This window comes from Wyeomyia smithii, chromosome 3 (genome assembly GCF_029784165.1).
Source record: "Wyeomyia smithii strain HCP4-BCI-WySm-NY-G18 chromosome 3, ASM2978416v1, whole genome shotgun sequence".
Lineage (NCBI taxonomy): Eukaryota > Metazoa > Arthropoda > Insecta > Diptera > Culicidae > Wyeomyia > Wyeomyia smithii.
The window spans coordinates 3,494,637-3,520,691 of record NC_073696.1 but is presented as its reverse complement, the minus strand read 5'-3'; the positions used below and the strand labels follow the sequence as shown (position 1 = coordinate 3,520,691).

Below are 26,055 nucleotides of genomic sequence, written 5' to 3'. Positions count from 1 at the left end.
GCAGTTAGTTCGACTATGCAGAGTTAATATGGAGTCGATTCAATCAATCAGCATGAACAGAATTTCGTCGTCACCCAGCTGCCAAGTTGCAACATGATGCAATACGCAACAGCGAGCAAACGTAATCGCTTGATGTTACAAGCCGCAATACGGTTAGGGATAAATCGTTGCTTGTGTGAGAGCACCATCGGTGTTTATTCGCTGGATACAAAAATCAAATGCGAATTGTGGTATAATTCGCCTGAAGAACATTACAAAATGGTAAAACTGAACAGAAAGGCGTGGCCTATTTCGTAGCACCCTTCGACTATGAAAGAGTGTTTCTGGGAAAACTAGCTACATTCATTAGTCGGAAGGTGAGCTGGATGGACCGTCCACAACGTTGACAGCAGTAGCAGCAGATATCAGCACTCAGCAGTAACAGAGGATAGCAGCGGGTTGCGCCTGTGGCTGCCTTCAAATTAAACAAATCACTTGCCCTGTGGTTGGTCACCACGTCTCTGGCCTCTACGAGGCTGACTTTCGCACGATAACGGCGGTATTAGCGGTTGATGCATTTGCCAACGCTTACTCCAGTAAAGCCGTGTCTCATTTTCAATATGAAAAACACCTTTCTATTGTATTGGCCGTGTGCATAAGGCCTCTGCCAGGCTAAACGCGAAAAGCGGCGCGAACCGATTCGCCCGGCCGTAGGTTAATGTACAGCGTAAGTAGAGCTGTGTAAAAGTATTCTACTTCAATCTTGCGGTCGTGGCTTTGCACACAACCCTCCTGTGATTTTTTTAAGATAGAATTTATTTAATCTTCAATGTTCACCTTAACAGCCATGCGTCTCCATTATAAAAAGCTACTGCAATGCAAACATATCAAACATTGATTTCTCTTAGGTTTTGAACCTCCAGAACAGTAAAATATGATTTGTGTCTTGATACTGCATGACAAAAGCTATTTCAATGGAGACACATGGTGGTTATGGTGGGAGATTGATAAAATTCTATCTCCAAAACGAAAAAAAATATCTCCTTGAAATTTTTTTGTAAAGTTTCTTGAGGAATCCACAAAAAAAACTAGTCTTGTAGGTCTCGAAATTTCCAAAATGGCAAAACGATTTCTTTAAAAAGTTTGCATAGTTATTGTTATTTGAAGTACAATTTTTTTTCATTAAAAGGCCAATTAATTACCTTTAAATTTTATACCAAAGAATTCAAATTCTAACCGAAATTTGCTGTAATGAAGCAAGCATAAAACAGCGTTTAATTCGTTTGGCATGGCTTACTGTTAATCCAAAAAACAGTCCCGTAGCGTTAAATCGAACGCTCGTGATCAACTTTCAGGGTAGAAACGTAGAAACCAAAGATAAATTGTATACCAAATTCTGTCCCGCCGTCTTGTTGAAACCACATGTCAACCTAGCTTAGATCTCCCAATTCAGGCAACAAAAAGTCACTTATCATGAATCCATATTGTACGTCGTTGAAGGTAACGTTTTGTCCAAGGTCGTCTTTGAAGAAAAATTGCCCAAAGATTTAATCAGCTGATAAACTACAGCAAACTGTTGCGAGTCGGGTGGTTGAATGTCCGGCAATGTAAATTTGGTGATAACACCTCTAACTGTGGTTTTACTAGGTCGATTATGACGACCATAAATTGGCCATAACAAGCGAACCCATTTTTCGTGGGGTTCGACTTTTGATAATAAATTTTCTATGATTCGCCATCTTTGCTCGTTTGTAAATCTTTCTACGATGGAATAGCATAATATACTGAACAAGTTTGACTTTGACAGATGGCGTTTGTACGCTAGTATAGCACTTGAAGTTGAAAAAGTCGACAAAAATTCACTCTATATAAGGATAACTTAAACTATAAAGGTTTCTACGACTCTCCTCATGGATTTTTTTTGCAAAAAGATTTGTCGCATATAAAATATTCCGCTTTACAAAGTTTTGCTTTATTCTCCACACTATTTGTATCTTCATTGTACACGAAAAAGGAAATACATTATTTCTAAACTGTGGCTGAAGGGCACCAAACTAAGGCTCCACTGGAGCCAAATATTTGTGAATCATGCTTGACCAGAAACTGGAACCTTCAAATCGAACAAACAATTATCAACGTTACAAGCGTTCTATGGGTGTGCAGCAGAGCCATTGGAAAAAGCTGTACTCTCAAACTCTACATGATTCATATAGTGTACATAACGATAATCGGACCTAGAGTTAACTACGTCTCGTTAGTGTAGTGGCTCAAAACGCCTGAAAAACCCAAAGATTGGCCTGAACATTTATTTGGTGAGCTATAAGTAGAACTTCATCGAAAGCCTTAGATGCAATACTTCACCTTCTTTCGCTTTATTAGATGACTTAACTAGAGACGGAAAAAATGCTGAATCGGTGGGCTTCTCCAAAGGGAGGAGATTGCGTAAGCGGGATTCACAGGCTCAAGAATCGATAAATCCTTTCCTATGGGACACTGGCCACACAGTATTCCAGATGGGAATATACGCGATAGTAAAATGCGCGAAAACATGCCTAAAATAAAATTACCGACTCGTAAATATTAGAACTTTCTGCGGTTTTCAGGAAGCACTTAGAGCTTCGAATCTTCTAACACTAGTGTGATCCTCATCCTATTCCTCCGACAGCTGGCTAAGAAAAAGCTCTTGATAACTTCGTTCATTGGTGCAAATTAAACTTCCTGAAATTGAATGTATCGAAGTGTTGCGTGATTCCATATCACCATCTTTACAACTACGTCATAGATGATCTGGTGCTTGAACGATGTGATGAAGTCAAAGATCTTGGCGCGATGCCAGACTATCAACATTGTTCTACTATCACCGACAAAGCCAATCGTCAGCTAGGATTTGTTTAGAAAATGGCAAACGACTTCAGTGATCCAACCTGCTTACGTGTCATTTATTGCTCCCTAGTTCGATCAATACTCGATTTTGCATCGGTCGATTGGTCACCATATGAAACTGTGTAGAAATCTAGAAACGAATCCATCCAGCACAAGTTTATACGTCGTGCGTTGGGAAGACTTTCGTGGTGTAGTATCGATATGCCCTGCTAGGAATAGAGCCGCTTGAGACTCGTCGAGACATCAATCAAGCTGTTTCTGGTGCGAAAATTTTGCGTGGGGAAATCGATAGTTCCAACCTTCTAGAGCGCATGGTATCTTATGCCTCTAAACGAGTACTGCGACCACGACAACTTATTTTAGTTTTAGGTAACGTTAATTATTCTAGGCAGAGGCAACACGAATAATTTTAAGAATATTTTATTAGGACCATGATGTCAGATGAAATGAATAAATAAATGTTAAATTAAAAAAAAACAGAATAATTTATACTGGATCATTAGATACTGTGGAATCAAAGGGAATGAAAAGGCTGACAAGGGTTATCCATTACCTCTGTTAGTCCAGAATCTTTCTGTGGCGTCTCGCCACTTTAAAAGCTGAACTCGGTAAATGGGAAAAAGTGACGATCAAAGCCAACTGGGATGTCATAAACGAATTACAACAATCAAAAAGGTTCATAGAGCCAAATCGTGAGAAGAGCCGCTTCTAGGGCTTAATGAGAAAGACCTAAGAGTAGTCACAGGTCTCAAGAAGCTAAGCAAGCTTGATGATACACGTCACATTAGAATGTAGAATGCTTATCTTCTGTAAGGGACACATAGAACCTGCTGATATTTGAACCTAAGTCCTGGTGGGGTAATAAACTTAATAAGGAATGCGTTGCCTGACTGAGATAAATGTGCAATGTAGCATGGACATCAACTCGCCAAATAGAGATGAGCTTACGCGTACGAATTCAGAGTAAGTTGGGGCATATCACAATAGATCAAATAATGGTCGCAGTAGTTCAGTTTTCTACAAAAGATAAAAAAACACTGCATAGTGAAATTAGGCGAGCTGGCTTAAACCATAGGCAGGGCTAAAAGAAAAGCGTTGGTCAGATTATTTATGGATGTGATGGATGTCGCATTTTTAACGGAGAATCTAGCATTGATGTATACAATGTATGCAACATGGATCCACCACAACACTTCTGAGTCCAGTCGAGGAAATAAGCGTTTGTTGACTAAGATAACGTTCCCACACATTTTACTCGCGATTCGGCAGATAAATTGAACGAATTACGCTATGAACTGGTCGGTGTTAAGTCAGACCGGACCAAGTCGCAAAATTGAAAAAAAAACCTAAATTAATCCACCTAGTGGTCAGACTCAGCCTTTCTCATTCAAACTTATTATTTGTAAAAATAGATTTACATGAATGCTTAAATCCAAAAAGGTATATTCACTCTTTGGGTTCTAAAATATTGATGTTGTAATTAAAGTATAAAATATGAAATTTGACATAACGTTAGTGCTTCAGAAATAGCGAAATATAAGAAATGCCTCTTAATTTCGAACAATTTAATCACGAGCGATACCGGGAACGTTCAAATAGTACGATACCACATTTAAATCATGTTGAGGCCATACATATTGATCAAAGCAGCTATAGTGTTGAATAGTCTTTGAATTTCTTTTCTTTACCAAACTTTTGAACAGTATATAAAATTTTTATGAAAATTGTTATTTGTAAGTTTGAAGATGACTCGTTTGTATGACACTAGTTATGTTCAAATAAGTCGTGTAATACTTGAGATAATAGACTTTCGTTGTTTATAAAATCTGTTGTGTAGTTTCTGAGATAATGAAGTTTGGTGATTTTCACATTTCGATACATTACAGACGAAGTTACATTCCGATTACAGCAATATTCAACAGGGTGTTATGAGGCAGCAAGACCTTTCATTTGATACTAATTCTGTGGAAATCGGGTCAACCATCTCTGAGAAAAGTGAGTGAGCCCAAGTAGTCATCAGAATATGTTTCTTTTCATAGCTGGATTTCACATTTTTAAACATAACAGGAAAAGTAATAATCCGTTCGCAAAAAAAATCATTAGGGTCTTATGGAGCAACTAGACCTTCTATATGACACTGATTTTATGAAAATCGGTCCAGCCATCTCTGAGAAACATGAGTGAGATTAAACTCCAGAACACGTTTCTTTCTGTAACTTCTGAACCATATATTCAATCTTCATAAAATTCAAAAGTTGAGGGTTTTTAGGTAGACCGTTAATTTGAAACCAATTTTGTTCAAATCGGTTGTGTAGTTTCTGAGATATTGATGTTTCGTGATTTTTACATTTTGATACATAACCTCTAAACTTGAAATCAGATTACAATAAAATTGAATAGGGTCTTATAGGGCAAGTAGACCTTTCATTTGCAATTGATCGATTCAGCCATCTCTGAGAAAATCGAGTGAGATTGGGAGAGCGTTACACACACATGCAGAAAATGCTCAGCTCGTCGAACTGAGTTGAGTGGTATACGACATTCGGCCCTTTTGAGCACTTTTATACTTTTAGTTTTGGCAGTGATTGCTATACCTTTCTAGGAGAAAGGCAAAAAGTGAAATGATAGAAATGACTTTTAATTTGAATGATGTTGAGACCACATATTTTGATCGTAGCTATAGTTTTAAACAGTCTGCGGGTTTCGTTTCTTTCTATAACTTTCAAACCACGTGTTTAAACATTATGAAATTCATTGTTTAAGGGTTCGAAAGCCCATTTATTTGAATTCAACTATGTTCATAGCTTCTTCATAGCTAGAGATATAAGAGCGTTTTTCACATTCTGACGCAACGCTAAAACTAAAAGTTTGATTACAATGAAATTCAATAGCAACCTAAGCGGCAAATAGACCCTTCATTTGACACCAAGATAGAAAGAATCGGTCAGACCATCTCTGAGAAAAGTGAGTGCGAAAGAAAGGTGCACATACACACGTACACACCCACACACAAACATATACACCAATACATGCATATATGCAGAAAATGCTCGATTCGTCGAACTGAGTTGAGTAGTATATGACATTCGGCCATTTCAATCATTTTTCTACCTTTTAATTAGCCAGTGATCGTTAGGAGAAAGTCAATATGTTTACTTTCATTATGTGCTTTCACATTTTGATGAACAACGGACACACTTACAATCGGATTGCAATGAAATTCAATAGCAACATATGGGGCAACTAGACCTTTCATTTGACACTAGTTTTGTGAAAATCGGTTCAGCCATCACTGAGAAAAATGAGTGAGTTTAAACAACCTCAGGATGACTTTTCTTTACATAACTTTTGAACCATATGTTTAATCATAACGAAATTCAAAAGTTAAGGGTTCTGGGGACAGCCCAATCTTTTGAAACCAGTTTTATTGAAATCGGTTGTGTGGTTTCTGAGATATTGATGTTTCGTGATTTTTACATTTTGATACATAACCTCTAAACTAAAAATCCGATTACAATGAAATTCAATAGCAACCTATGGCGCAACTAGACCTTTCATTTGCAATTAATTTTATGGAAATCGGTCTAGCCATCTCTGAGAAGAGTGAGTGAGAAAAAAAAGTTGCACATACACACACACATACACACATACACACATACACACACACATACATACATACATACAGAAAATGCTCAGTTCGTCGAAAGAAGTCGAGTGGTATATGACATTCGGCCATTGGGACCACTCTTATACCTTCGGTTTTTCCAGTGATTGCTATACCTTTCTAGGAGAAAGGCAAAACAAGTTAACGATAGTATTGGATAAAGATTTTCTTAAGCTACATCACACAACAATCAGATTTTATTTATCTTTGAAACAGCAGAAATAACAGCTAACAGCATGATTTTTGTCTGCATGATCAATGAAAAGCGATTACAGTGTTCAGTCAGAATGGACCAAGTGTTTATTTTCAAGGAGACTGCCTTCGGTCAGCTATTGATAAAAGCGAACGAACGGAAGAATTTTCAAGCGTTTTTCCGGATTTCTTTGTATCAGAGAACTCTTTCACTCATCTTCCATCGGAGGCTGTAAAGTTTCACGCACTGCCGTGGTTTTAGAATGTGTTTTTGTGGACCGTTTATTGCTGTCACTAACATGACCTGATATCATGCCTTATAGTGTGCAGACAAAGTGAACCATGTGTTAAGCAGAAAAAAGTTGAAATTATCGGAATTTACAGCATCGGTTTGAAGTCAACATAAATGAATTTCAACACTATCAGGCAACTTATCGGAATGCTTCTTTGCCCGTTAGACAAAAAAGTATACTTTACCAACAAATGAGAAAAATGTACATGGTCTATCTGATTGAACACGTAAATGAAAAACGTTAGTCATTTGTGTGGGTGACACAACATTCCACAATTTTAGAAAGAAATTCAAGTTACAGTAGTAATACTGACTTAAAACATGATGATTTTACCAATGAATTATATCCTCAGGAGGTTGAAATAAGTGGTAAGTGTATGTTTGTTACTGTTTTATGCAAGCTAATTAGATTTATGCCCGTAATGAAATTACGAAGCTAAAGGCAACACAAGCGATTGTTTGGAGAAGACTTTTCGTATTAATACAAGAAGAAGCCGACTCGATTGCCATTTAAGTGTGTAAAGCATGTTGTCAATATCTATTCAATATTATTTTCTAATCAATAATGGAGAACCTGTGCCAACTTTTCATGAAGCTGTCCTTGAAGCACTACATCCAAACGTAACAGAAATTCCAGAACCAAAACCATCCAGTCCATTATCAATTCTAGGGCAATTTTGGCTAAAGTTGCAGAGAAAGTGGATGATTACGAATAACTTAATTAAGTGAATTAACCATTTGTTCCATTGAAACATTCCGCTTCTACCATTGATATGTTGAAACAAACACAGTTTAAAGTTTATTCAAACTATTTTCAATAACGACTTCACTCAAATAACATAGTTAGGTTAAAAAGAGAGAAAATGCTGTTTTGAAGCACTCGACGTCCGAGCACATAAATTTTGCATAGAACCTCTGGGAATCCTCACATTGAAATCGTGGGCATCCTCTATAAGGAATCCTGAAAATGAATCCTCAGGACTGCCTATGAGACCAGCATTCTTAAATGAGAATCCGTCGGATTCGAAAGTTTTTACTTTAAAGGATTCTCAGAATTAGAAACGCCCGGACGAATACATTAAATACATAAGACTTTTTAGGGCTAGCCACTCTGTTATCGTCGGCGTTGTCGAGAAGGATTTCCAAACTGCCCTAGCTATGGGAATATAATTCTTGAATGAGAATTTTTCGGATATGGAACACGCAAAAGTTCAAGCATACATCAACCGATGTGTCCTCTCAAAAACGCACACTGAATGCTCTGGCTTTGCACAACAAATGTGTCAAAAGGATAACGCAACAGTTGCGCAATGAATACAATGACGGAGATCGAAATCAGAATATGTATAATACACACAAAATCGTGGTGTTTCGATAGACTTCGGTTTTGGGCAAACAATCGGTTTTGGATCGCTCAAAAAACTGCTGGTAACTTTCGCGAGTCGGTTCGTATCAAAGGATCGTGCATCCCTAATCACCGTCACCAACCGAAACAGCCAATAGCGAGCCTTGTTGCAACAGAATTTACTGACGTTGGTGCCAGTAACCTGCAACCGAATGAGTCGTCGTTAAATGCAAAATGTTTTAAACAAATCCAATGTCTTTAATTGTCGTTGTTTCGATGATGTTTTTGAATGACCGGATTCATGATAGTGAATCGATCAGTTCATATTTGCATTAACCTAGTCTGCACCAAGATCATCAGTATTGATTATAGCATTCTGAAAAATATTACCAATACCAGTATAAATCACCATGGCAATACTAGCACCGGTTAATACTTCAAAAGTATTTTGATTTTGAGCCGTCCAATACATTGAACATTCGCTAGAGCACCAAACGCGTAATGAACGACACACATTCGTTGTACTGGTTCCGAAACAGTACAAAAGATGCTCTAAAAAGACGCAATATTGATGTGGTTACGCACAGCCCAACTTTTACGTGAACCCTTCACTTTAACCGTTATGTGCTCGATGGGATACCCGGGTGCCTTTTTAGGTTTCACAAGGAGAAATTTCATAGTTCATCTCAAGCAATGGGTTTTTATGCCGGTTTGAGAATGGTAATGATGTCCCATAGACAGGGCAGTATTGATGATTCTTTTTTCAGGGTTCATTATCGAGGACGCCAACGATTTCAGTATGAGAAATCCTCGGAAACATATGCGAAACTTCTGTATTCGTCGAATTTATTGTTACCGGAACGTCAGTCCTCGTTAGTATTAATTTTTGAAGTTAATAATTCGGTTTGCTTGTTCAAAGATTTTCCGTTCGAATTTCAAGAAGTTGAAGCAGCTTTAGTTTGATGCAGGGTCCATGCACGCACAGTTGCAGTGTTTAATTTATTTTGCTGATATAGCTTTTTATTTTTAGTCTCTGAATCATATCATTTCAGGTTTAGCTCAAAGGAAACCAATCAAGTATATAAGTGAATCTAGTTTTGCTAAATTATAATCTTTCTCAATAAAAAATTCATTCGTTAACCATCGGTTACAGGAGTGTTTGGTATATATATTATTTCCAGTCATAGGTTTTGTATACTTTCAGAACAAAATTAACAGAAAGTAAAAGACTTTGAGAAGAGATAACTACGTTGGAATCTATATTTCCTCAATCAGATCCGCCGTCTTCTCAGAAACGCAAATCTGAGTTTCGTCCAGCTACTGTGGCTCTGCAGACGAAAGCTGTCGGACTGCTTTCCACAAATAAAAAATAAAAAAAGGTAAAAAAAGTCTAAGGTTCTACGGTGAAATTTTAAAATCACTAGATGTAGAACCACAATAATTACCTATTTTGAAAAAAAAAAAACCCATATCCTGCTTCCAGTACAAATCAGATCGTTAACAGAGGCGTGGATGCGAATCTGAAAGATTTTTCAGAATGAAACCTAAAAGTTTCTTGCATTCTTGAGAAAGCAATGAAAAATTTGTCCATATGCGATTCGAACAGATTTTGTTCGCATCGCTGAAACAATTCCTCTGACGAATCCGTCACCGAGTTATAGATGTCTTCGGAATTCTCACTCAGGATTCATGGGCGCAGCACTAACAAACTGGCATTGAAATGCTTGAGGACCGCTACAATGAGTGCTTTGCTTTAGATGGAGACTAGGTCGAATGAAAAAGCTCTCCTACAACAATTGTGGTGCTTTCATTAGTAGGCCAAAGGCGTCCCAGCTTATGTACTAATCGCTGTAATCGTTTCATATTATCGGTTGTGATGACATTCTAGGTTAGGAAAAGTGACGCAAGTACGTATTTTGCGAAATATACCAATAAGACCAACAGTGTCACGCCGTCGCTACCGAAGCACACATGTTGTCTACTTCACCGCCACGCCATGATTGGCGTACAAGCGTAGTTACTCAAAATATTCATGGTTAGCATATTGCTAATAAGGAACAAGAAAAATCATCGAAAAGGCACGCAGGTATGTAATCCCGGTTGTGTTGAACGAAGATTTGTGTTTGTGATTGGTTTTTGTATATTTGTACATGAGCTTTTAAAGCTCGATGAAACGTTTATGCAAAAAGACAACACAATTCTGTACAGCAATGTTCTATCACATCACACAACCTGTTCGTTGAATTGAAAGTACTCGGTTTTGGAAGTTTTCCCATGTGGTTTACTCAGTATGACTCAATGAATATTAGGTTGCTGTATGTGGGTGAGATTTCTACTGCCATTGAATCACAAAATATAAACTAACTTGCACTTGCTGCAACATTGCAGAACAATTTCAAGTTTCAATAATTGTTCATGAATTTATCGTGTTCGTGCAAAATATACTTTTCATTCTTCTGCACCTGGTTGACGTAGGTCTATGTCTTTAAACTTGTTGCAAATCTTACATCAGATTTTGAATGGTAATAATTGTTAAACCACATAATAAATTGCACCCATCTGTATATCGTCGGATGGACAAAATAGAAAACCAATTTGTGATCTGCCAGTTATTATTATTTTTATCCTGCTTGGCAGTGAAAATAAATAGTAATTTACAATGTCGAATTTTAATCTCGTACACGTTATGTATAGACGTCAAAGGTGACATCCTCTTTCTCTGTGTCAGTGAATCATCTCCTTTCGTGTCAACCTTCTTGGGACAAGGACTATTGATTTTTTACTTCCACGAGTCTTTGCATTTAAATGCAAACTAAATATTTCTTCCAACCTTTTTCATAAATCTGTGTTACTTCTATGAAGCATTCAGTTTATGCTTCCATCATTTCAACATGTACGACAAAACTATATGCGCAACTTGTTTCAGATCATCAAATAAAACCGATTTCACTACTTTATAATGTTGTCATATCCGTGCGGTGAATGAAACCACTCCCAATCGATTCACCGGAAACGTTCACACGAGAAAAGCTTTTCATCGTTGATTTTATGTCTCTCCGTATATGATAAATTTGTTTTCATTACCGATTTAATATATCAAGCGCGTCAAAGTGTAAAGTTTAAATAATCACAGTTCATACTGAAAACAAACTAGATTTCGACCAACTTTAGAATAGTTTTGTGGTTCAATAGTCAATTGCTTATCAACCGTTGCCCAGAAACCTACCTTCAGTGCTTTCGCCGTCGACCGACTTCGACTTTTGTAGATCACAAGGAACACCATCAGGCCGAAGAAGCCACCTAGGGTAGCCGCTATCCGGACGCCAGTCATCACGTCGTATGTCGCGTAGAATTCCATCCGTTGTCGTTCCCGGGACCAGTCCGCTTGCGTTTGATTGCTACAGAGATGAGACGAAGGTGGTGAGAGCGAGGAACTTCGTTGCGTACTATTACTGGTGACGCTATCAGTTATCTTTCCGGGCACACTAGCTGTGCCGGGACTTTTACCGCCGTCACTGCTGCTAGTACCGGTAGCGTTAGTGGTAGGGATAGAAGTTGTAGTAGTAGTGGTAGGAGTAGCAGTAGTAACAGCAGCAGTTGAATCTGTAGTACTACTATTACTACTAGCGTTGTAGTTGCTGCTGTTATTTGTTCGAATTGATGGTTGACAGATAGTAGAGTAGATGGCACACCGAGAGCACGGATGAACATAAGCAGCAGTTTTAGACACGAAGAAGCAAAGTAGGATGTTTGTATGTCAGTAGATTGCAGATTCGATTGTTCACAACGATGCGTAGCACAAAATAACAGATTTGTAGTACACGTTTACGAAAGTGAAGATAGTTCCAGTTAAATAGATAAGAAAGATGAGAAGAAGATAAACAATATATGAGATGAAAAATGAATAATGTTTTGTATACATTATACTAAACTATTTCTACTAAGCAAAGGAGTGATAGGCTCTCAAGAAAAGTTCGAAAAACAACAAAACCACGAATTGATCCTTTGAAATATGTGTGTGTCAATAATAGCAGCTGCTGGCTCAAGATGGAGGCAGCTGGTGGCAATCGTTGAGACGTTGAGGGTAAGGAAAATGACCTTTTGCGCTCACGGTTAGCCGCACTTGACCTGAAATCAGAAACTTCATTCACCCAAAGCGATTTATCAAACCGGCGTTTAAACTTGTCAGATAACATTTCGTGATAACATCGCTCCCTATGAACTTGATGAATAGGCCGGCATCGTATATAGCCACAGCAGTTGGTTTTGATTATGGCCACAATATGTTCCAGTGTGAAGCTCTTGTGTTGGGAGCCGGAGAAAAGCTGGATAATGTTTATTGCCGACTCGTTCGAGTCGGCCTCCTTTCCGACTCGCTTAACTTAATTTCCGTCTGTGTTCTCGTAGCAAGTACTTGGTGTTCGATATATTCTGATACTAACAACTGCCGCTAGCATCGACCTGGAAAAATCTGCTATAAATTTTCCGATTTGCTCGAACTCATAACCATAACATCGTACAGTCGAAGCTGGTGTATGAATTTTTGGTAAATATTCTCAGCAAATAGAAAAACATGTGAACTGCTAAAGAATTTCGGGTTGAAAATAAATATTAAAATATTCATAGAAATTTGGAAGAAAAAAAGACGCGTGAAAAGCGAATTCAGAGTTTCTATGTTGTTGATTTTTTTTAATTAACTTTTGATTGAATTTACCACTGAAAGATTGTGTATTGGTAATGTGTGAATAAGAAAAAATAAATTAGAAGTTCGTTCATCCTGGCGATAGTTTTTTTTTCCAATTTCCGCTCATGCTCTAATTTTGATTCACGTTGTACGGCTTTGAGATATTTTTTTTTGCTTCAATTGCTCTGCCTGTACGAAAAAAAAAGTCCTATTTGTGAGAGAGCGTACCTCATAATACTACCAGTAGACAATCGTCACGCTGTGATTTCCATCAAGATCAATTTTGCTATCAAAATTAATTGGACTTTTCTGAATACCGAGAGCGTTACGCACTTCGGAACACTTCGTTTCGTTTCCCGTCAAAATAAAATAAATTGAACTTTTAAGATTAGCCTTCGAGCCAGACCCAATCCGATGTCAATCACAAGTGTCAACGTGTCTCGAATAGGAACCCGTGTTAAAACCACTATTACTATCTGTCCGATTTTTGCAATTGTGTAACGTTTCGCTTCACCACGGTTTTTTTTTCGTTTCCAACGACATTGACCGGAGCTCCGTCAGCTGTAAGTCCTGCACAGCCATTATCGCCATGTGGTCGACAATTTTCCACTTAGTCATGCCTGCAAGCACAGCATACCATTAAGTATAATGGAATCCCAAACAGTGATGTTTGCAAGCTGGTGCATTTAAAACATCCTGCAATTTTCACTCTGTTCTGGGGTCCCGCCTCCCCCAGTATCTGTATGTGGTTGACCATCGTGGTTTTGTTTATCGATACGTACATGGCACAATCGACGCTAGGATGAGAATGAGTTAATGTTGAGGGACTTTTCGTTAGGATGACCGAAAAATATGGTTTGTTGAACAGATGAACAAGCATAGCAAAATTAGTTTTTTTCTCACTAATTTGGGAAAATTAAATAATAAGAAACATTTTTTTTAGAAGTCTAAAGAGTCGGTCATCCTGTTCACACCTCTACAGAAGTGAGAGAGAAAGAATTGACTAAGCGGTTTTGCAAATTAGTGATGTGTTGGATGCCCCACAATAATGGTTTAGGTTTGTGTGGGCATCGTCAACAGGGTTGATAGTTCAGAATGGAACGTAGGATGAGGAGGGAGACTATGGTAATGACCATGTAAATGGTTTGTTTTAATCGGGGCTCGGGTTTGTTCCTACCTGAACACCGGTGTAGTAAGCTGCGGTGAACTAGTTGATGTTGAAAGAGCCCCTGTTGCGTCCAGTTGACTAAAGGCTTCGGAATTTGCCAACAATGATGGCAATTTCGGGTGAAGTGTTGCGATTTTAGGTGGTTGTTGATTGGATGATGGGAATGAAGAGAAGCTGCTGCTGCCAATGTTGTGGTGCGATGTGCTAGCAAACGCAGATGCTCGAGAGAATGAGGATGCGTCCGTTGACGTGGTTGACGAGTGCAAAAAGGACAATGTCGGCGACGACGGATCTGACGCAACTGACCGTCGCGCGGCTTTTCCCATTGCTATGGAAACATTCTCTGGAAATAGAAAAAAGAGAGAAGCTTGATAAGTCAATTCGTGACAACGGCATTGAAGATTATACGCTTGGGCGCTATTTCCTAACATATTTTCGTTGAAAGCAAAAACTGCTAGTGGAAGTAGGGATTATATCCTATTATTTCACTGTGCATGATAAATATTACGGTTCAGGTGTTGAGTTGTTAACGTGTGCGGTTTACCGAATCGATATTCGCGCGGCGAAATGTTGTATGAAAACAAGTGTAAAAGCGCAGAAAATCTGGCGGTCAGTTGAATGTAAACATTTTTTGCGAACATTGTTTACCGAATCAGTTGTTACTGCTAACGTGCAATCATATTCATGTGTGGTATATCTCACACCCGGAGCAAAGATGGCTGTGGTTTTGCGGGTCGTTTTGACTTTCGGTTTTGTTTTGTTTATAGGCGATGAACACTTCTTGTTTGAGCTAGTTAATCTTTGAACAACTCGGACTATAGCAATCATGCCCAGAGAAACAACTGAGGTAAGTCGAGCTTGTCTCGTGCAGTAAATAATATACCTACTGAAAACTAGAGGGTTATAAATAGCTTAGTTTACAGATACACACATTTCGAACAAAAAATTTAGATATAAATATTCTGCTCGCCTTCCAGCAGTTAATGCTTGCTTAATAGTTGAATTGCATGCAAGTTTATACATTGATCACTAGATTGACTGATATAAGTGGAGCCGCAGAGTTCTTAGCTTCCATCATCAGCCGTTAATCAAGCTAAAAACTAGTACTGGAAAGGTAAATTCTTATAGTCCACTCTCGGGTTACTTCTTAACGCCAACGTCTCAGAAGCTGCTAAGCTGACCTCATGGTCATTTCCGACTTGCTCTGCTTAGATCGAATGCGCATTACTGTGAACGCAGATACAAGCGAAGCCAAACCATCCGCGCGTTTGGTCGGCACCTTAGACGGGGTTAAAGATAGACTATGTGTTTTTTTTCTCTCCACCCATTCAATCGAAATTCCATCACGTGGGAGGGAGGGGGCTACGAGGGAAACGTTCGCGTGCGAGGATTTTATACTTCAATCAACGAATATAGCCAATTTCGCTTCCGACTCGTGTGCACCAGCATCATCCACCCATTCATGGAAAAGCAGGCAAATCATGTGCTTCAATGCCATCGCTGAAAGACCATCGTCTGCGAACCTTTTATTTTGCTGGTGCCGTTGATAGAAAAGCGCACCCGCTTGTTGGTGATTGAAAACCGTAATGAATATGGGAAGTAAATGGATTATGTGCCAATTAATTGTTGCTCCTTGTGCTACGCACAGTGGAGAGAAACTGAAAATTCCAATATAATTAGGTTATGCTAATGTTTCGCCCGTAAACCATACGGAATCGATTTCGGGATGTTTTCTCAGTACACAATCCCCGGTGAACAAGGCACTGATGGATAGATTAAATTTTTATATTGCTTGCTTTTATTTTCCACTGTCGGCGAAGTTCCATCGGCAGACGAGATTGCTTTTAAATAAACCATTTCCTCTGATTTTTTTTCTGCATTGCTCCCCTGTCAATGTTTGTTTGACGATGAATAAAAAATTGCCAAAATGATGTTACAGGATTGAAACGACTTCAAACCACAAATTTTTATCGTGCTAGTTTTGCGCTGCGAGAAGTAAAGTTTTAACGACTTTTTGTTATTTTACTGATTGTTTCAATTTAATCCAATCAAACATTATAGCGCTCTCACAACGAAACTTGCTGAATTTCCGGTTCACTGGCGGTTCTAGATTGGGTAAAAGGGAGAACGAATATTTTTGTTTTATCGCAGCTTATTTCCATTGCATAATTATATCAGTTTTATTATTGAACATTGAAATGGTTGGTATTTGGCAAGAATTATTGACTAATTGGTTTTCGCAATCACTGTCCTACAGTCACAGTTCTTCATGAATTGCTAGGTTTCGACATTTTAGCATTTTCGACGGTTCTGATAATTTAAATAATTTTAACCTTTATCATTTTATAATTTTTAACATTCTTCAACACATTCGGTATTTTTGTAGTTTTCGACATTGGAGGAATTCTCTACATTTTTATACTATCGACATTTTCTAATTTTTTCTGACATGCTTGATACATATAACATTTCTAGCATATTTTGACAATTTTTACATCATTAAAGGGACCCTGCTCTGAATGGTCGAAAAATAATGAATTTTCGTGATTTTTTTTATCTTCAAAGTATAGCATAGTTTAGGTATTTTGACTTTTCATAATTAAAGATGTATTTCGCATATCATAAATGAAAATATAGTGAATATTACGCTATTGGCAGCTGGGAACGTGGATGCTCTCCCTAAACTAGTACCTAACTGGTGGTAAGTTTTTCTCAGCATCTATTGAACCGATTTGGCAGAAATTTTGTTTGAGCATGGAAATGTGGATTATCTAACTTGTTACAGAGCTGTTTTTAATTTTAGCAAAAGAAAATTTTTTTTCACGAAAAATTACGAAAAAATTGTAAATTTCAGATATTGAAAAACGGCTACGTAACAAGTCAGCCTAATTAGTTCAGTAGATGCTAAAAAAACTTACTACCAGTTGAAAAAACATGGTTTCGAGAGAAACGCTGCCAACATCGTAATCTATACATATAAAAATGCAGTCCGGTCTGTCTGTCTGTCTGATCCATATAGGCTTGGAAACTACTGAACCGATCGGCGTGAAATTTTGTATATAGGGGTTTTAGGGGCCTAGAAATGTTCCTATGATGGTTTGAGACCTCTTCCTCTACTGGAAGGGAGAGGTCCTATACAAATGAAATTCAAATTTCTGAACATCTCCAAAAGTAACCAAGCAAATGAAACCAAATTTGGCAAGTGAATGTTTTTAGGAGTAACAAATATGTTCATATTGGTTCGACATTCCTCCCTCTTCTGGAAGGGAGGGGTTCCATACAAATGAAACACAAATTTCTGCACATCTCGAAAACTAGCCAAGTAAATAGAAAATAATTTGGCAAGTGAATGTTTTTAGGGGTAACAAACATGTCCATAATGTTTCGACACCCTTCCTTCTTCTGGCATGTCTCCAAATACCATTTCTAAATCCAAGATGGCGACTTGCGGTTTCCGGAAAACAGCGGCAAATGACCAGATACCACCCAATATGAGTATTTCCGGAATCGTTATGATGCACTAAAGCCACAAATCAACCTCAGACAACATTTTGAATTGTAAGATGGCGATTTCCGGTGTCCGGAAAACAGCTTAAAGTCTCCGAAACCAGAATGATGCAAGGAGCTAAAAATTGACTTCAGACATCATTATGAATTGTGAGATGGCAACTTCCGGTTTCTAATATCCATACAATATGAGTATCTTCGGAGCCAGAATGATATACAGGAGCTAGAATCGACCACAGACACCATTTTGAATTCAAAGATGATGACATCCGGTGCCTGAAAAACAACCGAAAATGATCAAATAACACCCAATATGGGTTTTTTTTAAACCAGAATGACGCTCAGGGGCCAAAAATTGTCTCCAAATGCCATTTTAAATTCCAAGATGGTGACTTACGGTTTCTGAAAAACAGCCTGAAGTGACCAAATACCACCTATTTTGAGTATCACCGGATCCAGAATGATGCAGGGAGCTAAAAATTGACCTCAGACACAAGTTTGAATTGTAAAATGGCAACTTCTGGGAAACAGCTGAAAATAACCGAATACTACTACATATGGATATGTCCGTGATCAAAATGATGTGAAGACACAAGCATTGATCCAGGACACCATTTTGAATTCGAAGATGACCACTTTCAGTTTCTGGAAAACAACGAAAATATATTTCCGGAACAGGGGTGATGTACAAAGCCAAAAGTCGAGGATGTTGTCATTCCGATAAAACCAATCATTTCAAACGATATAAACAAATCGCAAGGAATCAATGAATTTGAAATGTTTAAAATTAATAAATTAAACACTAAAATAGGCGGGACGAAGTTTTCCGGGTCAGCTAGTAATTATTATATTTGCATTCACGTTACGCAAAATAAATAGTTAATTATACCTTAATCAATAACCAAAATACCCAAACACTTCAACTTACTCTAAACATCCGAAAAACAAATTAAAAAACTCATTATTTTTCAACTTTCCAGAGCAGGAACCCCCCTTAATATTTTTGACATTTCCGGCAATTCTTTTTGACATTTTTTACGTATGTCTTACATTGTTTTGACATTTTTATTATTTTTGATATTCCATAATAATGCCCACGTGTACGATGTTTTTCCTTAAAAAAAGGAAATCTGAAAAAATACTGGTCTATAATAAAAATTCTACAGGTATTCTGGTTTTGGAGTCGTTAGTTATATTTGAGATAAATTTGAAGAACTTGTGTTGAGCACATGTTGAAAATTCAAAAATGTAAGGTAAAATAGGAAATTTTTTCTTTCCTTTTTCCCTCTCTCGTTAGTAGAGGTACTTTTAGGTTTTTGTAGGCTAATTTAAAATCATTTCTCATAAACTGTGTTGCACTGTGAGCTAAATTTGGAATCAGTTTTGTTTTTAGTCTCATATATCAATGGAACCACTTTTAGCTATATTTGGAATAAGTTTCTGCTTCACCTTTTTTGCCTTTCTCCTAGAAAGGTATAGCAATCACTGGAAAAACCAAAGTTATAAAAGTGCTCCAAAGGGTCGAATCTCGTATATCAATCGACTTAGTTTGACGAGCTGAGCATTTTCTGTATGTGTGTGTGTATGTGTGTGTGTATGTAACGCTCTCCCAATCTCACTCGATTTTCTCAGAAATGGCTGGACCGATATTCATGAAATTAACTGCAAATGAGAGGTCTAGTTGCCCCATAAGACCCTATTGAATTTCATTGCAATCGGATTTTTAGTTTAGAGGTTATGTTAAAAAATGTGAAAATCACGAAACATCATTATCTCAGTAACTACTCAACCAATTTTAACAAAATTGGTTTTAAATGAACGAGCTACTTAGAAAACCCTTAACTTTTGAGTTTCATGAAGATTGAACGTGCCCAAGTAACAATTCTATAGCTACATGGTTTTCTAACGGTTTTATCACAGCAATGAATATTACCAAAGATTTTATGGCGGTTAAACCCGTTGCCAAAAATAGCAAGTCGTAATGAACACTGATAGCTGTCAATAAAACTCTAATAAAACTTCCAATAAAACCGGCAAGAGTCAATGCGATTTTGCTTTATTATTGGTTTTATTATTACTATCTATTGCCCCATAAAACCACTCCAGCTTGCTGTCATATAACATAGAAACCAGTTTTATTGCGGTCATTCAAATGCCCAGTTTTAACCTGTCAAACTTGCAAACAAAAATATGCAGGCAATGATATACATACAGGTGAGACAAAAGCGGCTGAGTTGGTTTAGTGTGATGCAGAATTCTGTCGCAGTCTCCGTAAGATGTGTGTAAAATGCTTTAGAGCATCTTGCAGCGCATTTGTAAACATTGATGACGTAGAACTCCAAAAATCTAATAAAGTAACACAGCAAACTTAGAACTTTTCGGTAGTTTTTTTTTTAAATTTTATCGCCAGTTTGTCTTGTTTTGGTTGAAAATAATTTCATATGTCGTTAAATTATGCGTCCTTAAAAATAAGGTAGGGGCAAGACACTATTGATATATTTCGAAATATATTCAATATTCAATTAAACTAAGTATGTATCGTTGCATTTTTGGTGAACCTCTCTATTTATATCAAAGTTTGTTGATTCCTCATTATCGTCGGTGTGCTGTCAGATTTTTCATAAAAATAAAGTTGTCTAGTCCCCAGGGATTTACCATATTTTTCTCTAATAATGCAGGCATTCAACCTTTGCCGCACCTTACAACATATATATCATTGAACTAGGCTTATTGCGGCTACGATTAATGCCAACTAATTACCAACCGCGCCATATTGATATTTTTTAAACTTTTTATAATCTTGAAACGAAAATCGGATCGTCGTCTGACTAACAAATAAATTGAATATCCTAAGTTGATTTTGATCTATCTCTGTATTGAAGAACACGGCTAGATTTTTTTTCTGAAAAACTGAGCTGAAACAATCCAATTCATTTTTGCTAACAATGAAATCATTCTTGTAAGCCCATACTATTTTGATGGCGCATAAATTTTAAGCGCCTATGATCTCAAAATGCACGACAAAATTTAATGCGCATATGCTTGAGAGCTACAAAACCTACCAAAAACCCCTCCTTATTCCTTATCTTTCTACAATATCACCATCAAATAAAATCGATTGCACGATGATAACCAACACAGGTGAAACATTTCTCCCGCGACGAGAGATTTCCTTATTTAAAAAAGTGGCGTGATGTTCTGGTGTGTGTGCAGGAACGGCACAACAAATCAACTTATTACGGTTGCTGTCAAGCAATGAAAAGTTGATTGGACTTATTGTGGCAAGTAGCAGAGCGCAATAATGCAACCAAACTTATTGCGCTCTTAAAGAGGTAATTCCAGCTGCTTACAGTATGCGGTATTCTTTCCATGTGGTTTCAAAGTAGTTTTATTGCCATTCTTATAATTGATTCAATAAGCTTGGCAAGGGTGGGCCACCTGGTTGTAAAGCAAACTTATAGCGGTTATTAGGAGGTTCTGATAGTATTTTTAGTTTTAACAGCAATTTTGCAAAATTGGTCATGAAAACCGCTAAAAGAATGCAATACGACTTAAATTGTTACTTGGGTGTGGTTCAGAAGTTATTTGAAGAAACGTCTTCTGGAGACTGTTTAATCTCACTCATGTTTCTCAGAGATGGCTGAACCGATTTCCACAAAATCAGTGTCATTTGGAAGGTCTAATTACCCCATAAGACCCTATTGATTTTTTTTTGCAATCGGACTATTACTTTGCCTGTTATGTTTAAAAATGTGAAATCCAGCTTTGAAAAGAAACTTATTCCGAAGACTACTTAAACTCACTCACTTTTCTCAGAGATGGCTGAACCGATTTCCACGAAATTAGTGTCAAATGGAAGGTCTAGCTGCCTCATAACACCCTATTGATTTTTAATGTAATCGGTCTCTTACTTTGTCTGTAATGTATCAAAATATGAAAATCACGAAACTTCATTATCTCAGAAAGTACACAACCGATTTGATCAATAGTATTATCAGATTACCGGGCTAGTTAAGGGTTAATTGATGAATTATGATTTAACACGTGGTTTCAAAGTTTGGCTGCCTTATACGTTCCCATTTCATTTGATTATAATCGAACTTAAGCAACCGTTATGTATTAAATTGTTAATAAAACAACGAAAGTCTATTATCTCAAAGATTACACGACTTATTCGAACATAACTAGTGTCATACGAATGAGTCATCTCTCAAACTTACAAATAACAAACTTCATAACAATTTGATATGTGGTTCAAAAGTTCTGGAAAGAAAAGAAGTCCAAAGGCTATTTAAAACTTTACCTGCTTTGATCAATATATGTGGCTTCCACATAAATTAAATGTGGAATCGTACTATTTGAACGTTCCTAATTCATTGATTCCTTGCAATGTGTTTAAAGTCTGCAAATGCACGACGAATCGGCCATAGGATATGATCATAGACAAAAGACAAATCGTTTGAAATGGTTGTATTTATCGAAATGACAAGATCCTCGACTTTGTGCTTCTGTACATCGCCCAAATTCTAAATATATTAATTTTGGGTGGTATTCGGTCATTTTCAGCAGATTTTCTGGAAAGAAACGTGTTCTGGAGACTTTTATAAGGTCTAGCTGCTGTAATCGGACTGTAACTTCGTCTGTAATGTATCGAAATGTGAAAATCACGAAACTTCATTATCTTAGAAACTACACAAGCGATTGGAACAATGTTGATATCGGATGAACGGGCTAGTTAAGGGTTAACTGATGAATTATGATTTAACACGTGGTTTCAAAGTTTGGCTGCTCTATACGTTCTCTTTTTATTCGATCGTAATCAAACTTAAGCAACCGTTATGTATTAAATTGTTAAAACAACGGTAGTCTATTATCTCAAGTACATATCACACGACTTATTTGAACATAACTAGTGTCATACAAACGAGTCATCTCTCAAACTTACAAATAACAAACTTAATAACAATTTGATATTCTGTTCAAAAGTTTTGGAAAGAAACGAAATTCAAAGACTATTCAACACTATAACGGCTTTGATCAATATATATGGCCTCAATATGATTTAAATGTGGTTTCGTACTATTTGAACGTTCCTGGTATCGCTCGTGATAAAATTGTTGGAAATTAAGAGTCATTTCTTTTATTTCGCTATTTCTTGAGCATTTACATTACGTCAAATTTCATATTTCATACTTCTATCGCAACATCATTATTTTAGAACCCAAAAAGTGAATACACATTTATTGGATTGAAGCGTTCATGTAAATCTATTTTTACAAATAATGGGTCTGACCGGAAGGTGGATTAATTTAGGGTTTTCCCTAAAAGACAATCTTACGTAAGATTTGTTGGGGAAGGGGGGAGAGGGGTAATGCAAAATCTTACTAAGCCTTATTATAGGGGGGAGGGGGGGTCGAAAATGTTGAAAAAAAGTCCTTAGGGGCCATCCACATACCACGTGGACAACTTGGGGGGGTTTGTAATGTCCACGGTCCTTACAAAAAAAAATAAAAATTATATGGGCATTTGTCCACGGGAGGGGGTTGGGGTAAATACCGTCAAAAATCTGTCTACGTGGTATGAGGATGGTTCCTTACCAAATTCATGTTTTTTCCACGAACATTTCTCTCTCTCTCTCTCTTTGAGTATTTCTACGGTAAACAGTGGTTTCCAGTTGGAATACGATTGTCTCTTTTTCGAGCACTTTGTGAGTCACATTAAAATTGCTCGAGAAGAAAAGAAGTGATTTTCAATTAAGATTGTATTAAATTGAGATTGGGGGAAACAAAAAAACAAGATTGGGAACACCGTATAGTTTGTTTTTTGTTCGAACGCCTTTCCTACGGAAGAGATTTTTGCTAATGCCAATGCCAGTTTCAAAGTCCTAAATGGCTACGGGGCGCTAGCAAAAACAACAAAAAGCCTTCTTCTTCTGGAAGGGAGGGGTTCCATACAAATGAAAGACAAGTTTCTGCATAACTCACAAACTAATCATGCAAATGGAACCCTCAATATAGCATGTGAAAATTTTTTGGGGACAAGAAGTATATTTATTATGGTTTGACACCCCTTCCTTTTCTAGAAGGCAGGGTCCCATACAAATAAAACACAAATTTCTGCACAAATCGAGAAATCAACAATCAAATGGGCATGTGGAGGTTTTAGGGACAAGAAATACTTCCATGGTGGTTCAATAACCCTCCTTTTTTTGGACGAGAGGGGTCGCATGCAAATGAAAAACAAATTTCTGCACAACTCGAGAACTAATCAAGCAAACGAAACTAAATTTGCCATGTGGGAGTTTTTAAGAGCAAGAAATATTCTTATGAAGGCTCGACACTCCTCCATCCTCCCAAGAAATATTTGATGATGGTTCGACACTCCCCCTCTCCCATAAGGTGGGCTCTCACACAAGTTAAAATCATATATCTGCTTAACTCCGGAATTAATCAAGCAAATGAAACCAAATTTTGTATGTGGATGTTTTTGGGGTCAAGAAATATTTCTATGATGATTTGACACCCCTCCCTACTTTGGAAGGAGGTAGGGGGGGCTTCAAAACACCCGAAAGTGACTAAATACCTTGCAATATCGTTATACTGTAATCATATTGATGCACAGACGCCAAAAATCGACCACAGACACTATTTAGAAGTTCAAGATGGTGACTTACGGTTTCTGGAAAGCAAGGGTATTTCCGTAATCGCGATGATGCATAGAAGCCCAATATCGACCTCATATACTATTTTGAATTTTACGATGGCGACTTCCGGTGTCTGGAATATAACCGAAAATATTCATTCCATCCAATATTTAATACACCCGGAACCAGAATGACACCCAGAGGCCAGAAATACCACCCAATATGGATACTTTCAAAGCCGAGATGATGCCAAGACACCGAAAATTCACCTCAGAAGCCATTTTTAATTCTAGGTTGATGCCTTCCGGTTTCTGGGAAACAGCCAAAAATGGCTGAATGGTATTTTCGGTATCAGATTAATGCTCAGAGGCCAGAAATTGACTGCACATGCCATTTTGAAATCCCAGTGGACGACTTACTGTTTCTGTAAATCAGCTCAAAATGACCAAATACCATCCAATATGAGTATTTACAGAATCAAGATGATGTACAAAAGCTAGAAGGCAAGGATGTTTTTATACCGATAGAACCAATAATTTCAAACGAATTTTTTTTTGAGTTTGAACGTATCCAATGCCCGATTCGTTCTGCACACAAGGTCAATCTTTGGATGTAATTGGAATCAATTTAGAATGTTCGAAATTATCTAAATAAGAAAAAAATAGGCAAGACAAAATTTGTAGGGACAGCTAGCAGGAAATAAAAAAAAAATGTCAAATAAAACCTTTTTTTTTTAATTTTAATTTTTTTGTACAGTGTACATTTTTTTGGAAGGATCAGTGGTATCAGGAAAACTCCTAAAGTTATATTTCTCACTAGCTGACCCGGCAAACTTCGTACCGCCGCCTTGAGTTTTATTGACTGTTGTATTGCCAAAACTGAAATATCTAACTGCTGCTGAAAACATACCCAAGATAAGTTCTGGCTCTGATTTGTTTTTAGATATTTTTTTCAATCCTGCGCTCGTAAAATTCTACGTTTTTATTTCATTGAACACCTATTATGAAGCACCATATTCAAATCATTTCAATACATTTCTGAAAATATACAGTCATTCTTTTAAATATTCTGAAGGTAATTATTACGTTATTAATTTAATTATTAAAAAGCTTGGCTTAATGCAAACATACACGCTAACATTGGATGGTGCGAAACCAGTACAAAATTGTGCGTTTTTAGCGCAATTGTTGATGTAATTCGGAACCAGTACAATGATTGCGTGTTTGGCATAACGCAATTAATGCTCTAGCGTTTCTTAAATGTATTTGGCAGCTCCAAACTACTACACCCAAACAGTTTCAACTGGTATCAAGCAGCATTGCAAAGCGAGCGAGAAGCAAAACCTTTCTTCTCCTTCCTGCTTGAGGACGAGACATATGCTACGCTTTTCAAGTCTTTTGCACACACGCTTTCGAGATACTTTTTCTTCTTCATGCATTCCTCTGAATAGCAGCAAGCACGCACCGACAGTATGAGTGAGAGACTAACAACACTGGTATCAAGTATGTACAGCACGGGTGTCTCGCTCATTTCGTGAAGCAACGAGATATCGCCTTGCGCGTCGCATAGTCTTGTCGCACATACATGGAAATTCTACGAGCGAGAGAGAAATTTCTCTCGTCGCTTGAGAAAAAAGCGCGTGCAGTCACTAATACACTCGACGTGAGAAATAAAGTGTCGGTGTATGATATATATTCT

General features: G+C 37.4%; 1 protein-coding gene across 4 annotated transcripts in view; it reads right to left on the bottom strand.

Moving 5' to 3' along the window:
* LOC129726404 (serine-rich adhesin for platelets) overlaps positions 1-26,055 on the bottom strand; it is a 294,544-nt gene that overhangs the window by 24,460 nt on the left and 244,029 nt on the right. Inside the window, exons 3-4 of one of the 4 annotated variants that reach the window (XM_055683037.1) lie at positions 14,217-14,550; positions 11,582-11,996 (exon numbers count right to left, since the gene is read on the bottom strand). In XM_055683037.1, the coding sequence (XP_055539012.1) occupies positions 11,582-11,996; positions 14,217-14,533 (732 nt within the window). In that variant the 5' untranslated portion in view covers positions 14,534-14,550. The remainder of the gene's footprint in view (positions 1-11,581; positions 11,997-14,216; positions 14,551-26,055) is intronic. The other 3 variants (XM_055683038.1, XM_055683039.1, XM_055683041.1) reach the window with 3 other exon arrangements.